Here is an 18,302-nt window from a genome sequence, read left to right as displayed (position 1 = left end):
TCCTGCTCTCATGGAGCCTGTGTCCAGCAAATAAGGCTGCCAATAAACAAGCAATCAACCATTAAGTAGAAAATTACAGATGGAGATATATGTGCCATACAGGAGGTGCTAGAAAACAGAATAATGAGGAATGAGAAGGGACTGCCTCCTTGGGCTGGACGTGAGTTGAGGAAGGCTACTCTAAGAAAGTGCCCTTTGAGACCTGAAGGATGAGGAAGAGTTGGATGAGGTATGGGGCTGGTGGCCAGGCAGAAGAGGAGACGATTTGGAGCTTTGAAAAGTTACATTAAAATAACTTCTGTATAATTGGAGACAAGCGGAGATGGGATGGGGAGGATGGTTAAGAATATTGCTGTGGTCTGAATGTTTGTATCCCACCCAAATCCATAAATTGAAATCCTAACCTTCGAGGTGACGGTATTAGGAAGTGAGGATTTCAGGAGGTGATTAGATCACAAGGGTGGAGCCTTCATGCACGAGATTAGTGCTTTTATAAAAGAGGCGGGAGAAAGCTTCCTCACCCCTTTCCTCCATGTGAGGACATAATGAGAAAGCACCGTCTATGAACCACATTGTAGCCTCACCAGACAACGAATCTGTTGGTTTATTGATCTTGGATTTCCCAGCCCCAGAACTGTGAAGAAATAAATTTCTGTTGTTTGTAAGCCACCCAGTGTATGCTATTTTTCTCACAGCAGCCTGAATGGACTAAGACAAATACCACGGATGTGAAGATCAGGGGCTAAATGGCTAAGAAGACTAAGAGGGAAGTTTAACACCCTTTGAAGATAGAGCCTTATTTAAATCCCAGGAGCTCAGATGCACTCTTTGAAGATTCTCTTCCAATCATGGCCATCTTCCTCCCACAGAAAACCTTTCTACATCTCTCAGGTAGAAACAAGATCATCCAGTTCCCAGAAAACCTTGCATAGATGAAGAAGAAGCCCGGAGAGGGAGATGTGATCACCAACAGTTTCTTTGTCAGTAATAGTTGGAGGCATTGGTCAACACACTTTGAGACAGCACTGTCCTAAAAAATACAAAGGGAGCCAAAAAAAGAGCCACATAGGTCATTTACATTTTCTACTAACCACGGTTAAGACGTGAAAAGAAACGGGTAAATTAATTTTATATTTTATTTGACCCAATATATTCAAAATGTAATTTCAACATGTAATCAATATGTCTTAGAAATCCAGTGTGTATTTTATTTACATTTATGGCACATTTCAATTCAGACTAGTGTATTTCAAGCCCTCGGTAGCCACATGTGGTTAGCGGGTATAGAACTGGATAGTGCAGTTCTATGCCTCAGTTTCCTTATCTGTGAAACGGGGATAAAATTGGCTAGGTCACTGGAAGGAGAGCACCTGTGAAACACTCAGCACTCCGCCCTGCACATAGGCGGCGCCCAATAAATCTTGGCTCCTTTCCGTCCGTTCCCTCACAGCGCCGCCCCCTTCAAGTCTCCGCCTCCTTTCCCCGCCCCCTCCAGGCTCCGGGCGGAAGCAGTACCGTCGCAAATGCAGCGCGCTTTACGGTGGCGTTGCCTTTTCCCGCAGTGTGGCCAGGTTGCGTGCCACAAGAACTTTCAGCTCATTGGCTCTGCGGCCCGCTCTCGGCGCTTTACGGCAGTGTGGCTGGAGCCCCTGCGGAGGGGGCCGCGTTTTGGGCGTGAGTGGAGGGAACCCGAGTAGCAGGTGTTGGCGGGGCCTGAAACCATGGACGTGGGCGAACTTCTGAGCTACCAGGTATGTGGGACGAGGAGGGCCGGCGGGCCGTCCCCTCACCCGGGAAGCGGTCGCGTGGTCGGGGAACCAGAGCCCCTTTATCTCACCTCCTCACCTCCTCTCACCTCTGTCCCCGGCCCGAGTCCCCTCACTTCTCACTTTACTCCCCCGAGACTTTCCTGGGCGCTTTCAGTTCATTCCTTCTTAGAGCCCAGGTCCCTCCCTCTCAACTCCAGTCTGGGCCTCTTCTCACCCTCCCCTGCCCCGGGGCCTGGCTCCCTTCAACTCTTCTGAAGGCCCCGGACCATCTTCACAACCATCTTCCTTCAACTCTCTCTTGTCCCCCGTCTTTGAGTTGGTGGTGGTGGTGGTGGGAGGGCCCTGGTCTTTCCTGCCTTTGAGCCCCGGCTTCTTCACTGACTGGCCCTGTGGGTTTTGGACAAGTCGTTTTGCCCTCTTGGAGCGTTAGTTTTTGTATATATAAAACGGAGACAGTAATAACTTCCTAGTAGGGTTGTTTGAGGACTATATTAACTATTGGGTGTGAAAGCTGGTTTTAAAGTGTAAAAGCTGTACCGGTGTTAACTGCTGTTGTTGGGAGATGTTTGGAATTCTAGCATGGGATGGGACTCTAGGGATCTTGTTTTCCCTGCTCAGGCGACTTAGTGGGAGACGGTGGCCCAGAGGGCAGAAAGAACTTACCCAGAGTCACTCAACACGTAAGAGCTGGTATTAGAGCTAAGGTCTCCTGGCTCCCAGTTCAAAGGTTTCCCCCTCTTTGACTTTCTAAAGAGGTCCCGTGTAGTTGTTCATATGGCTATTAAACACTTGAAACGGAGCTAGTATGAATTGAAAAGTACTCTAGGTGTAAAGTCACACTGAATTTTGAAGATTCATATGAGAAATAACATTTTTAAACCGATTCTATGATCTTATTGATCAAATCAATTACCTTGATTATTGATTATGTTGATTAATCATATTATGCCTAATCGGTGACATAAAATTGTATTTAAGATAAATTTTACCTGTTTCTGTTGATTTTTTTAATGTAGCTACTAGCCTTTTAAAATTAAAATTTACATATATAACTGGTCTTTATTCCCATCGGACAGCTCTGTAGTAGAGAACAGGTGATTAAGAGCCATGAGTCTGGAGCCGCATGTCTCTTGGAGTCTGTTTTGCTACTAACTGGCTGCTGTGACCTTGAACAAAATACTTAATCTCTCTATGCCTTGTTTTCCTTATTTGTAAATGGGGGCAAAGATGGTACCTACCACATAAGCCTGTTGCAAAGTGCTTAGGCCAATGCTTGTCAAAGTGTGAAGGTTCAGGAAATGTTAGCCATCATATTCACGCCACTCCCTCAGCCAATATACAAAGAATGGACCTTGAAGACTGTAGACATCGTAGAAAAGAGCTCATAAGCAATGGGAGATAAATAGCCAAGAGATTTATCTCTTTAAGACAGTTATTGAACCAGAAAGAAGAAAGGAAATGGGAGGGTTGTCTCTTTGAGAGTTGTAGAATGGCTGGTCCATTGACTCAGAATATTAAAGCTAGAAGAGGTTCATTCATTTGCTCAAGAAACATGTATTGAATGCCTACTGTATAATGCACCAAATCCTCTGACTATAAGGCATGAAAGGAAACAGACAAGGTTCTTGCTTTTGTGGAGCCTGTAGTCTGGTAGGGAAGTAGCAAGATAATGGGTCAATAAACATTCAGATTGTGATAGGTGCTTTGAAGGGTAAGCAGGGTATGTGGTAGAACTGTGCTGTTTGGTGTGGTCACCTGTCACTGGGCACCTGTGACTACTGAACACTTGAAATGTGTTGGAATTGAGATCTGTATGTGTAAAGTTGGAATTGAGATCTGCTGTATATGTAAAGTACACATTGGATTTCCAAGATTTAGTATGAAAAAATTAATATATATTTTTAATATATATTAATATATATAATATATTATATAATATATAGATATATATCTATATATCTATATCTATATATATATAGATCTATATATATATATCTATATCTATAACATATATATATCTATATATCCATAGATATATAGATATATATATATATCTATAGATATATATAGATCTATATATTATAGATCTCTAGAGATCTATAATATATAGATCTCTAGAGATCTATATATAATATATAATATATATATTATATAATATATAATATAATATATAATATATATATAATATATATTTTTAATATATACTTTTTATATTGATTCCATATTGAGATATAATACTTTAGATATATAGGCTTAAAGAAAATATATTATTAAAATTAATGCTACCTTTTGAAAACTTTTTAAATGTGACTACTAGAAAATTTAAACTTATATATGTGGCTCATTTGTGGCTTTCAGTATATTTTTATTAGACAGTGCTGCTAAAGAAAATAGCCCCTGGGAGTAGGAGACAGGACCGGTTACCTTTGGTAATATGGTCTGGGAAGGACCTTGAGGAATGGATGTTAAAAGGACTGAAGGTTGAGAAGGAGCCAATCATGGAAAAGGGCAGAATGATCAAGGCAGAAGGAAGGGCAGGTATGGGGACTATAAGGTAGAAGCTGGTGTAGCCTCTTAGAAGACCAGGAAGAGGACCGATGTAGCTGGAATATGGGTGAACAGGAGAATGGCAGGTGATGGATAAGAGATGTAGGCAGACGACAGACTATGTAGGCCTTCCTATAGGCCATGACAAGGAGTTGGAATTTTATTTGGAGACATGTTATAAATAACCTAATGCACCCCACTTGTTTACATATAGAAAGCGAACCCCATTCTGGTAAAGCACTTCCCTGAGGTTGTGGGCTAAGGGGGTGGCAGAGTTGAAACCAGAATCCTGATCTTATTTTCAACCCTGTTCATTCCCCACATGCACTATTCATGCGTGCCGTTTCCTTTCTGTAAGATTGATGTGCACTCCTCCTGTTCCTAAAAGATGGTACAGTCTGGAATCTAGTCCATAATCACACTTGATCTTAGCCAAAAGGCCGAGAAGCGATCTAGTCCATAATCAATCAAATGCACCCATCCTCTTGTGGAAATGCGTGAGGATCATTTGAATTAATGGATGCAAAAGCTCTTCAAAAACAGTAACATTTTATAGATATGCAAGATGCATTACTTACCTGTGTGATCTCTCAAAGTCTTTATAACAACCCTACGAAGAAGGTACTGTTTTTAACCTTGGTTGTACAGACGAGGGAACTGAGGCGCAAAAAAGCACCTACCTCATAGCTGAAGCTCTTAATGACTGTGCTGGACTGCTGCCTACTCTGTGCCTGATGCTGAACTAAAGTGCTTCCCGATGAGTTCTTACATTTAATTCTCGACATGCCTTTTGAGGGGGGTGGTATGCCTATTTTATAGAAAAGAAAACTCAAGCGAGGGAGGTCAGTTACCTGCTCAAAGACAGTCGGTAAGAAGCAAAGCCAGAACTAGAACCAAATGAATACCCAAATCTAGTTTTCCATTTTGTCTTCAGAGTTTTAAAAACTTTAAAAATTGAAGTATGATATACGTATAGAAGAATGTAGTATAGACAAATTTAAATGCCGTTGATGATAGTTACGATTTACAAAGTGGACTCAATGTGACCACTGAAGTTTGTTTCTCAGGACATGTTGTTTGATTTGAACATCCCCACCCCTAGAGTTTGATTCAGTGCCTCCTGTGGGACCTTAGAATTTGCATTTCTTTTTTTTTTTTTTTAATTTTTTTTAATGTTTATCTATTTTTGAGAGAGAGAACATGAGCGGAGAGAAAGAGGAAGATGCAGAATCCAAAGTAGTCTGTAGACTCTGAGCTGTCAACGCAGAGCCTGACGTGGGGCTTGAACCCATAAATCATGAGATCGTGACCTGAGCCTAAGTCAGACACCCAACTGACTGAACCACCCAGGCACCCCAGAATTTGCATTTCTAACAAGATCCCAGGTGATGCTGAAGCAGAGGGTCCAGGGATTACATTTTGAAACCGGTCCCTGGTCTAGAATGATCTACATCCCTTTTAAAATTTTTCTCAGCTGAGATTCTCCTCCCTTCTCATAGCCGTTAGTTTGCAGTTTTTTGAGCTTAAGTTATACTTATTCCCTGCCATCCAAGATATGGAGAGCAAATCACTTAATCTTTCTGGGCCTCAGTTTCCTCATATGCCTAATGAAGGGATTAAGTAAGTCTCTCTGAGCTCCCTTCTAACTTTAAATTCTGTGATACTAATTATTTAGGCCAAGAGCTCTAGAGATTTCAAGGGATAAAAAAAGCTTGATGTAGGAGAATGAATCGGGGCTGAAAATCTGAGAGATTTGAGTTTTAATCCTCCCTTTATCATTACTTATCTGGGTGACTCAGGACAAGTCACTTCCCTTCTCTGTATATCTTTTTTTTTTTATCCACCTGTAAAATGAAGGACTTGAGCCATAAGAATTCTGGTTGTTTCTTTTCCTGGAATTAAGAGATTAAGGTAAGCAAGGAAAATACGTAATGTCAAGAAAAATGTTTATTAAAAGTATTTTCATATTTTTGGGGTGCTTCCTGAATTTCATTTTTGGGGCAGCTTGGTGGGAAGATTCCAATTTTCTGCTGTGATTGGTTCTGCTAGTAATAGAGTTAGGCAGTGAGTGCCTCAGTATATGCCTTATATCCTTGACATATGTTAACTATTCATTTAAGAAGACAGGAGAATTACAGTGTGGACAGGAGGTGGTGGAAAAAGTCTTAAAGAGGAAGCCAGTTATGTTCCCAATATGGAAATGTACTTTTTTGATGCCTTCAGGCTTAGACATCTCATCAAGAAGTGTGCCCAGCAGTTCCTTGGCTGAGAAGTGTCTGCTGCATAGGCGTGTATATGAACTTCAGGGCATTCTCATTAATACTAATTCCACAGATGTCTGGGAAAAGTTCTTACCTTCCAAGTTTTGCAATAAAGAATTCACATTTAGTGCAGCTGGGCTCAGTGGGAATGACTTGCTTTGTGACATGAGAAGTGTGCTCTGTGAGGCAGATTGGGGTCAGGGACCCTTGGTTTTAGCAATACTGCAGATGCCCACTCCTCTTGTTAGCTATCAGTGATATCGTAGCATCTCCTTGGATTGCAGGAGCTTACAGGAATTTATAATCTTGCTCCTTTCCCCTTTGAAGTGAAAACATTTTAATGACAGTAAACTGACAGGAATAGTATTAAAAAGAAAGTGTTTGAGAGAAGGAAAAGTACCCTAATCTAACAAATATTTTTGTATTCCCACAGTTCGTATATGCTGGATAGCTATAATCATTGTGTATATACTGTTTTGTATTTTTTTTTTAATGTTTACTTATTTTTGAGAGAGAGAGAAAGAGAGACGACAGAGCTCGAGAGGGGAAGGGCCAGAGAGAGAGGGAGACACAGAATCTGAAGCAGGCTCCAGGCTCCAAGCTGTCAGCACAGAGCCCGATGCGGGGCTGGAAGTCATGAACCGCGAGATCATGACCTGAGCCAGATCCTGACCTGAGCCGAAGTCGGACGCTTAACCTACTGAGCCACCCAGGCGCCCCATGTATTCTATCTTTTTAACACTGCCAGAAATATTTTCTGTGTTTCTGCATAGTCTTCGTGTTATTTTTAATGTTTTCGTACCTTTTGCTAAAGCGATAGACTATTTTCCCTTAAATTGTTCCTCCGTAATTAGAAGAATTATCTATAATTATTTTATAATTATTTGGTTTCCAGGTTTTCGTTCTTGGAGATACTCCTGCAGTGAACTTCTTTATTTGTGTGGCATTCTCCCCCTCCCACCTACCGTTAGAAATTACCATATGCTATCTCCTGTGCTAAGTATTGCATGTACAAAACTTATTAAGACATGGTCCTGGACTTTAAAGAATTCATAACCTAGGGAATGAGACAGATATTTCAACAACAAACGGTGTGAATAAAGGATTATGGGAGCATCATGGAAGGAATGATTGGATAATGCCCGGAGAAGGGGTGTATTCATGGGATGAATTTGACGTGGTCACTGAAGAAAAGGGAGATGTTGGAATCTCAGCCGCGATGAATGAATAGGAGTTCTGTGGGCAATGAAGGAGGCTGAGGAGAGTCATTCTTGACTAGGATTAGTGAGAGCAGAAGCATGGGAGTGAGATGTTCCGAGCATTGAGTCAGTGGAGGGGAGTGGCAGACGATGGTGTCCCTCGACTGCAAATACATTAAGAAAGCCATAGTGCTCCTATGGAATTAATCCTTTGTCAGTTTACGGTGCTAACAGCGTGCGTGTTCCGGTCCTACCACAATCTTGATACTACTAGTTGTCACAATTTGATTTTTTCTCATTAATCTAGTAAGTATATAAAGTGTTAGTTCAGGTTTGCTGTAATAGGCGTTTTTTTCCCTGTGTTTATCATTTGTGTTTCTTATCATCTGCCTCTTTCCCCACAAGGTAGTGTTGTAGTTTGTAATTGAGTTTTCCTGTGGTCGTTTTTGTTGATGGTGTGGATGGATGTAAGAAGCATTTTGGAAGCCTGAACACCTGTGCTCATTCTGTGGCGCCCCATTTTACCTACAGTCCTGAGAATGTTCTCCTAATCGTGATGTTGTTTTACAGTATCGTGAATTAGGCTTTTCTTGCATGACAGTTTAGGGCTTTCACGGTTGTTTTTTGTTCGTAGCGGGACTATAAACAACAGATAAAGAGCTATTTTCATTGATATTCCCACTTCAGAGTGCTTTCCGTTTCATCTCCTGAGTGGTATTTTCCTTAAGTTCGTTTCCTCTCTTTGCAGCTTCCTCATCCTCTTTCTTCCTGGTGCATTCTCTTCATACTCACAAAACACCTACTTATGTGCCTCCTTGCACATTAGGCCGTTCACTTAGACCAGCACCTAGCAGGCTGTCTCACCTATAACTGATGCTTAAAGAATGGTTGTTTAATGATTGGGTGAGTGAACCAGGACGTACCTTCAGATGTGCTCTGGTTCTTTCCCTCTTATCTCGTTTGCTTGCTGACTCGTATGTCTTTGCTTCCGTGTTAGACCTCAAGAATATTTGACTCAAATATGTTACTTCAGCTTCTGAATTGTCCTCTTGCATATCATCTCTTGCGACTCTTGCCGCAAAACCTACATTTTTAAAAGTTTTATTTTTATTTATTTTTAATGTTTAAAGTTTATTTACTTGTTTTGAGGGAGACAGAGACAGCGTGCAAGCAGGAGAGGGGCAGAGGGAGAGGGAAAGGGAAAGAGAGAATCTCAAGTGGGCTCCACCCTGCCCGTGCAGAGCCCAGTGTGGGGCTCAAACTCACAAAACTGTGAGATTATGACCTGAGCCGAAACCAAGAGTCAGATGCTCTACCAACTGAGCCACCCAGGTGCCCCTAAAAGTTTTATTTTGAAGTAATGTTGAATTTGCGGGAAATTACAAAAATAGTAAAGAGAGTTTGAGTTTCCATTTACTCCTCAGCCAGCGTCTCCTAAAGTTAACATCTTCTGTAAGCATAGTACAATGATCAAAATCAGGAAATTGACATTCATATGCCAGTAACTGAATTACAGACTTAATTCAGATGTCATTAGTTTTTTCCACTAATGCCCTTTTCCTGTTCCAGGATCCTATCCAGGATCCCGCATTGCATTTAATTGTCATTTTTGTTGTCTTGTATGATCTTGACATTTTTGAAGAGTACTGGTCAGTTGTTTTCTAGAATGTCCAAAACCTACATTCTTGAAGGTTGACAATACCCTCTGCCAAAGATTTTCTTGAGCCTCATTACTCTTGATTTTTCATTGGAATTTGATTCTATAATCCTTTTCCTCATCCTAGATGAACTCATCCATTCTTCAGTCTTCCATCACCTAGGTGTAGACAACTGTTAGCTCACTAGCCCTAGTCTAGTTTCATGTGTCTTTTGAACATTCTGACCAGATGTTCTGGTATCACATGATTTTCTGTATCTCTACTCTTGCCCCACCACCTACCCCTGATTTTGCATTTTAGTCAGGGGTGTCTCTGTTCAGCAGATTTTAAAGAAGCTTTGGAGATACTTCTCAAGGATGAAAGACGAGGTTCTTTTCCCCATGAATCATAAGATCTTGTGAACAAAGAGGTCTAGCTCCTTTCTCAGGAGTCAGGAGGGTATTGAGCTCTGAAAATGTTTAAGCCACACGTAGCTCTTGCTCACATAGCTTGCAGTCTAAGGGGCGGGGGGCATCCCACGGACTTGAAAACAGATGATCCAGTCCACAGCGTCGTTGGCGTTATAGAAGAATGAACAAAATTGGATGGCACGGGCAGGAGCATCTCTGCTGTCGGGAAAGCTTTGCAGAGAAAGTGTTGCCTCTTCAGTCTTCTCTCTATTCCTTCCTTTCTATTTCAGCTGCCACCATTGTTGTTTAGACCATTGGGACTTTGTCAAATAAGTAGTTTCCAGTTGGTCTTACTTTTTTGTTTTTGTGGATCTTGTAGCGGCATGGTGAATGTGGGTTTATTTTCTTTATAGGCCAACAGAACTGTTTTCTCTGGTCATAGACTTCAGTCCTACCTATTTCAGCTTCCTTGGAGGTGGGTGTTATTGAGATGCCTGATTTTGGCAGTGGACTTGAAGACAGCCGTAACTTTCTTTAGTCTCTCACTAGGTGTCGTTTAAATTGGGGGATTGCAGGACACTGGCAAGCTCAGTCAGCGGGGCATGCGACTGTTGATCTCAGGGTTGTGAGTTTGAGCCCCGTGTTGGGTGAGAGCTTACTTAAATAAGTACATAAACTGGGGGATTGATAAATTCAATTTATAAAGCTTACCCCAATGGAGAAGTTTACAAATGTAAAAATGACTACATTGGAGAATGTAGATGGCTCAGAGAAGCTTGTCAGCTCTATTGGAGAAAATAATTAAAAGCGTGTGCTCACTAGGTGTTAGTGTGGTGAATGAATGAACACTCACTTGGGGGTCAGACTGCCCATGTTTGAATCCCACCTCTGCTGTTTGCCGGCTGTGTGACCTTGGGTCAGTTATTAACCTCTTCAAGCCTCAGGTCTCCATCTTTAAAATGGAGATTTTATAATAGTGTATCTCTGCCCGCCAGTAGAAAAACAAAACAGAACAAAACTCCATTTTACATCCTTTTTAAAATACAGGATTAAATAAGAGTGTGTAGTGCTAAGTAGTATAGTGCCTGACACATAAATGCCCAGTAAGTGTTAGCTTTTGATTTTTAATTATTGACATAATTACAAACAACACACATGCTGTAGCGAAAGAAAAAAATGTTTTTTTGAATTCTGCAAAGCTGCCTCAGTATTCCCAAGGTCATTGGTCCCTTGGAGATTAAGGTTTAGAGTGCTATAAAAGGAAATGAGAACAGTTTGTCACCCACACATGCCACAGTATAGAACTGTTCTCAATAGATTAAAGCACAACCCTACTCTGCCACAGTTAGCAGTCATTGATATCAAGAATTATGTCATCAACACAGTAATTCTTTTCCCCAGGTCTCTTTAATATTGCTGAGATATCTCACTGTTCCCCTTTTCTAGTGCCAGAAATCTCATTTACAAATTACTCCTTTCTTTTTCTTTCTTTCTTTCTCTCTCCACCCCCGCAAGGTTCCTGAAGGAAGTGGTTGTTTTGGTCTGAGTCTTATATAGCTATAGAGAAATTGGAGTTAGGAGAAGGAATAGCTGAGATTCTCTTACTTTCTCCGGAGTCAGCCATTTGGTTTTAGTATTTCAGCTGAATGATTCAAAGCCGTTTTCTTTTCTGCAGTGTTCTAGGAGTGACTGATCTGAAAGTATGTTGGCCTAAACTTTAAAACCCCATCTCCATGGTGGGTTGGTAAATAGAAACTAGATTATCTTCATCCTGAGTTCAGTGAAAGATCTAGTGAGACTACCACAGTGCATTTTCATCTCTTAACTCGTTTTAGATTATCAGTTGCCTGTGAGCAGATTCTCTACCTGGGCTCCTTAGCCTTCCTGTCAGCTCCCCAGCAATGTCCAAAGCCATTGACTGAACTGAGAAGGATTTGAAATCAAGCAGAGAGTGTTATGATGCTTCTCTCTGAATGTGTCTGACTGTATTCCAGAGGCACATATGCTTGGTTATTTAACAGTTTGTTTGGCATTATTTATGTGCTTGTTTTGTTAACACATACACTTGAGGATTGATTACATTTTTTATTTGACCCACCTCTCTCCAGTTAAAAGCATTGCAGTTAAAATTATTTTTGGGATTTTTAATAAACGTAAACATTAACAGTACATCAGTCTTCTAGTATATCTATCATGTTGGAATGCTATTTTCTTTGCAGCTTTGGATAAAAATAAAAGAATTGTAGCTAGAGTTTGTCTTGTTATCTTTTACTGGCCTCTTCAAACATTAATACTTCGATGGGAACAGCTAATAGCGTCTCATATTAATGATAAGGGAAATCTGAGCATTTCAAGGCTATGTAATTATTGACAGAGAAGCTGAAACATGGAATGGGAACTCTGGCCAGGAGTAGCTGTTGGGCAGGGGAAGGTAGAAATGCCAGAAAATCAACAGAATGCTAACACTCAGCAAGAAAGGAGGATAAGAAACAACATCACCATTGATGAATTGGGGGTTGTCATGGGAAGAAACCCACGTTGAGGTTTCTTTTCATTTTATTTATTTTCTTATTTTTGAGAGAGAGAGAGAGAGCAAGAACGAGTGCAGAAGGGCGAGGGAGAGGAAGAGAGAGAATCTTAAACGGGCTCCGTGCCCAGTGGGGCTTGATCTCACGGCCCATGAGATCATGACCTTGGCCAAAGAAAAGAATTGGACACTCATCCGACTGAGCCACCAGGTGCCCTTCATATCACCGTTTTAAAAAAGGAACCTCGGCCTGGGTGGCTCAGTCGGTTAAGCATCTGGCTCTTGATTTCGGCTCAGGTCATGATCTCACAGGGTGTGAGATGAAGCCCCTCATGGGGCTCTGCACTGACAGCATGGAGCCTGCTTGAGCTTTTCTCTCTCTCTCTCTCTCTCTCTCTCTCTCTCTCTAAATAAACATTTAGGGGCGCCTGGGTGGCGCAGTCGGTTAGGCGTCCGACTTCAGCCAGGTCACGATCTCACGGTCCGTGGGTTCGAGCCCCGCGTCGGGCTCTGGGCTGATGGCTCAGAGCCTGGAGCCTGTTTCCGATTCTGCGTCTCCCTCTCTCTCTGCCCCTCCCCCGTTCATGCTCTGTCTCTCTCTGTCCCAAAAATAAATAAAAACGTTGAAGAAAAAAAAAAAATTTAAATAAACATTTAAAAAAATTTAAAAGGTGGTATGAGTTATATTGAGTTGCACGAACTCCTCTTTTGTCTGGTGTCTTTGGAAAATGTGGTGTTCCTCATAAATAGATTTTCCAGATAGCAGAAACTTCTAAGTGGAGCGGGAATGCTAGAATAAGAACTTTCTCTCTTTCCAGGTGGGGCAGGCATGGCATGGGGAGGGAAAGCGATTTGCCTCAGGATCCCACGTACTTGGTTGATAAAATGGAGTTCAGAACGATGCTTTTTCTGTATTTAAAGCTTGAATTTTCGTTTTGTGTGGAGTTCTTTCTAAAACGTAAGCATTCTTGCCATTCTCAATCGGTCAGACTGTTTTCTTAGGGTCATGATTATGAACACATGTCAATTGTGCCCAGATTCCTCTTACGGTCTTTTGAGGTGTGGGAAGTTTTTACTCCTGTATTAAAACACTTCAGAGTGTTACAGAGAGATGGTGAGCTCTTGTGCCTATTGTTTACAGTTTTTCTTGCTTCTCTTTGGTGTCAGCTCTCACTCCTTAGTGGTGGTGTTTGATAGGATAAAATAGGATAAAATCTAACCTCTGAGGCCCTTTTTGCTTTCTTTTCATGGTGTCCTGAAAAGTTGAGGCGGTTTGATGACTGAAGCGTTAGTATTCTTGGTCATCTTTGGATGAACTGTAAAATTTTAGGACTCTTAGTTACTGAAGTCTGTAACTAATACTGATCATATCAGTGTCACTTGTCTTCATTTTTCATCCAGCATTTCTTCTAGATCTCTTTGCCTACCATCTTGAAGGCTATCTCTCTGTATCTCTCTGGCTTTATCTCTCATTTCTTCTGTTCCCCTTCCCCACCCCTCCTGGATGTGTACATCTGCTCTCTGGCTCCCAACTGCTGCTTCATCCAGAAGGACTCTGGCTGGTTGGGACTCGGGCTGCCTCATATGCTATACCCTGCCTTTGCTGGACCTTTAAGACCCAGCCTTTGGCCTCAGCCCATTGGTAATCACCGTTGTTAGCCCATCTGATCCTCCTCGGAAAGGACAACTTGGGGAAGACTCTACCTGAGAGGCTTGCAGATTTTCAAGTTCTGCAACTTTGAGAGTCTGCAAGTTCATCTTAGTCTTGTCTTTGCCATTGTCTCCTGATCATTCAGCAGGAGTTGATGAAGAACAAACCAGTGTTTCTAGGGCATTGTGACACATGCTGACAGTCAGGCTGTGAGCCAGTGTAGATTTTTGAGGCTTAGTAAATTTCATTTAGATTAGTGATCCATATTGAACCTTTCTTTTCTTGTTTTTTTCTTTGAACCTTTCTCTAATTATTCAACAGATACTTATTAACCGCCTACTAAATGGAAGTTGCTATGCTAGATACTGGCAATAGAGATGCACAAGACATTTGCAGTCCCTTGGCTTTATGGAACTTATATCCAGGGAGGCAAGGCCGACAATAAACGAGAAAAACAAATGCAAATGAATAAGAACACTCACACAAGCAAACAAATACTACACACACAAAACCAAGATAATTTCAGATATGGATATGAAGAGGGGAAATGGGCTGATAGAGTGATGGGGGAGCATCAGGAGGTTCTAGAAGGCCTCTCTGAGGAGATAACATTTGAATTGAGAACCGATTGATGAGAACGATTTGGCTACATGGAGCTGTTGGAATAGCGACATAGGCCCAGGGAAAACCAGTACGAAAGCCCTAAGGTGGGAACAAGCTTGTCATGCTTGAGGAAGGTGGCTAGAGCATGGTGAACGAGAAAGAGACACGGAGATAAGGGTAGACAGAGGTCAGCTGTGGGGAGGTGGGGGAACTCTAAAATGTGTAGATTTTATTGTCAGTACAATGGGAAGCCATTAGGGGTTTTAAGCTGTGGTGTGGCACAATTTGGTTTACGTTTGAAAAGATCACTGTGTCCCCTGAATGTAAACTACATTGGAGGGGAGCGGTCTGGCCAGCTTAGATGTGCAAAATGGGCAGAACTCACCTTTGTGCTGCAGAGGGCCATAGCTGAAGCTGTGCTCTTCCTAGGATAATTGCTTTCCCACCTAGGTGTTTTTCAGAATCTCCCAGTTCTAAACATTTAATCTGTGTTGTGGCTTAATCAAGAAGCAACGCTTTCCTCGTGCCAGGCTTGGCACAGAAAATGTGGGCAGGGTGTCTTTTGTTGAGCACCCTGGCCTGGAGAGAATGAAGAAAGGAGCCCCCGTGGACCTGAGGACAATGCAGCTGACCTTCAGCACCTGGTAACTTGTAGGAAGCTTTGGAATCCATAAACTTTATGTGCTTCTGCAAAACAGTTGCAGATGGTCTGGACTGATGGCGAAATATCAGTGCTGTTTTGCCCAGATCTACTGTGGCTGTCCTCTCCACGTCTGGTTTTACATTACAGCGGGTAATTAAAGGGGCACAGCTCTTTCTGGTTGGCTTAAGGGGAAATTTCAGTGTCTGCTAGTTGTGTAAGTGACTGCAGTGAGCAGTGGCTATGAATGGCTGCTTTGGGTTTTCAGAATTAAAAAACAAAAACAAAAACAAGCCCCCCCAAACCAACCAAACTTAAAAAGAACTCTTTCTAATGAAAGGGAATAATTGCCTTTGCTTTCTCTGCTGATTCTCCAGTGGGAGTTCTGCCATGAGACTTGTCAGACTTGGTTGGCAGGGACTTTTTCTCCTGAGTTAGCACAGAGATCTGAATGGGCAGAGATAACACAAATTAGCAATGGTACAAGCATATCTGCAGAGGAACAGATTTCCTTCTGACCAAAGGTGCCGTTGGTGGGCACCACCCTAATTCGCACTGCATCTCTTACCACCGATGACAGGACTTTTCAGCAAATAAAAAGAATTGCTTAAGCACCACCTGAGCTGGGCAGTTTTTATAAGACTTTTGAGTTTCAAAGGCCCTCAGGCTGCTCAGTCTGCCAATGTGAAGTCACTGAATATTATCTCCTTGGCTTCTTACTGGGGACCCTGATACCTCATTTAGCATAATGAACTTGGGGAGACAAATTGTGATCTCTCTCTCTCTCTCTCCCTCTCCTCCTCCCCCCCCCCCCCTTTGGCCAAAGATTTCTTCTTTTATCCGCACAGAACCTACAAGGACACAGAAGGCTCAGTGGGAGAAGAAATGGTACCTGCCTTCTGGCTGACATGCCTTGTGCCAGTGGTTGCGTGCGGGTTCCATAATGAAGATTGCAAATCACTTTCCGTCTTCTTGGAGCCTATCTCATAATTAGAAGATTAAACATTTTGTTTAAATTAGTAATTTTCCCCTACCTCCTGTGTGTGCTTAAAATCATCATTAGAGCAAGATGGAGTCTGGTTGTCTGATACCGGGCCCCACGTGCTAGTTTGTGATCGTCAGCAAGAGGTTGAGGAAGTCTTACTTCAATTAGAAAAGCAGTGTTGACCATGGTTCACCTTGTGTGAGGCAGAGGCACTTCTGACCATGTGAACTTTTCGATTGCTGAGTCCGGTGAGTAGAGCTTTTCTCAGGAGCGTGACACCGAGCCTAACAGGATACTATCGGGAGGAGGGCGCAGCTGGGCTTGAAGTGTTGCCTCTGCGTTAATGGCAGATTTGCCGTCCCTTGAAAGATTGTGTTTATGGGGGAAAAGGGTTACTTACAGGGATGGTATGGTCCTGATTTGAAGTAAATGAAAAGCGACTCATAAAGGAGCTTTTAGAAATTGTCATACTTCTCGTGAAATGTAAGAATATTTGTTTTCTCCTCCCTGTGCCACCACACCAAAAGAAAAAGACCAAAGGGCAAGGAACTGCCGGCCCACTAAGAGCTCGGCATTGTGCTATTTGATTTATATGTGTCATTCCATTTCATCCTAAAAGCAACCCTGGGAAATCAGTATTCTTATTCCCATTTTATTGATGAAGAAAGGAAGTTCACAGAAGTTTAGTAACTTGCCCAAAGCCACGAGGAAGTAGATGGCAGAATCTTTTTCCTAACAGAGGGCTCTGGGGGATGAAGGTGGCTGAAAACCAAGAAATCCCGAGAAAATAGAATGTAGCAGAATGCTACCATCCATCCCCCAATCTCGTACCTGCCTTGAGTCTACACCCAACAGAACACCATACACTGGTTATCAAACCCAGGAGAGTGGAACACTGCATGGGTAACCAATCCAGGGGAAGACTCCAGACACTTATGTCCATTGCATCTTGGTTTTGGAGTTGCCAGTGAAAGCAGCACACAGTTAACTACTGGATGGACTGATGCTTTACTCACACAGAGAAGAGACAAAGCAAGATCAGCCCCTGGAATGTATGTCTGTCCCTTGTGGCTAGTGGGGCCCTCCCCCTTCCTCTGAAGCTGGTGCAGGGCAGCTGGCCTACATGCAGCCCTCTCCTGCAACAGAAGGACCCCGACCCGAAAGCTAGTGGTGTGCCTGAGGGGCACTGACGTACATGCTTAAGCAGAGCGTAGGAACACTCGTCGAGCATGAAACAGAGAATGATATTGCCACACAAGGTGACGAGCTGTATGGGCTCCTTATCTCTAGGTAAGGAAGTGTTCCAGGCCTGAGGCCATTCTTACACAGCTGAGTGGGGCTGGAAATACTGCGTGCAGGAGACTGCCTTTCCCAGCAATTGTGTATTGACATTACTTGGTTATATGTCTTTCTTCCCATTGGACTTTGAGCTCCTCAAGGACAGTGACCAGATCAGGGCATGCTGTGTAGTAAATGCTCAATAAACGTCTCTCGACTTTGAATAAAGGAAAGAATGAGAGATGAATGAATGAATGAAGTAGTGAATCAATGATTGGTGGCTGAATTTGGTTCTCTTCTAGGTGTCTTTTTATGTTGAGACTTAGCACCTCCACAGTTGCCTCCTCTTTCTTGTCTCTTCTTTCTCGGTGGAGAGTGGATTAAGCTTTGTCTGTGGATGACAGTGGCCCTATCATTGCCTTAAAAACAATAGATGATCTTCATAAAAGCCCGATTCTTGGGGCGCCTGGGTGGCTCAGTCAGTTAAGTGTCTGCCTATTGATATCGGCTTAGGTCATGACTTCACAATTTGTGGGTTTGAGCCCCACATCAAGCTCTGCACTGACAACACAGCTTGCTTGGGATTTTGTCCCTCTCCTCTCTCTCTGCCACTTCCTTACCCTCTCAAAACAAATAAATAAGTAAACTTTAAAAAAAGCCCGATTCTTATAGTGTAGCCTGAGAGTTGACTGGCTTTTTTTTTTTTTTTTTTTTTTTTTTTAAGACTGGAGTTCCTCTGACTCCAAAGCAAGAAATGGACTTCTCTTTATTTGCCAAAGATTTGCTGCTGGTCTA

General features: G+C 42.4%; 1 protein-coding gene across 1 annotated transcript in view; it reads left to right on the top strand.

The window, feature by feature from the left end:
- The first annotated feature begins 1,620 nt into the window (after nt 1-1,620).
- CTNNBL1 (catenin beta like 1) overlaps nt 1,621-18,302 on the top strand; it is a 162,817-nt gene continuing 146,135 nt past the window's right edge. Inside the window, exon 1 of the mRNA XM_043602403.1 lies at nt 1,621-1,751. Within this exon, the coding sequence (XP_043458338.1) occupies nt 1,722-1,751 (30 nt within the window). The 5' untranslated portion in view covers nt 1,621-1,721. The remainder of the gene's footprint in view (nt 1,752-18,302) is intronic.

The sequence above is a fragment of the Prionailurus bengalensis genome, chromosome A3 (assembly GCF_016509475.1).
Source record: "Prionailurus bengalensis isolate Pbe53 chromosome A3, Fcat_Pben_1.1_paternal_pri, whole genome shotgun sequence".
NCBI lineage: Eukaryota > Metazoa > Chordata > Mammalia > Carnivora > Felidae > Prionailurus > Prionailurus bengalensis.
This window is presented reverse-complemented; position numbering and strand designations above follow the sequence as displayed.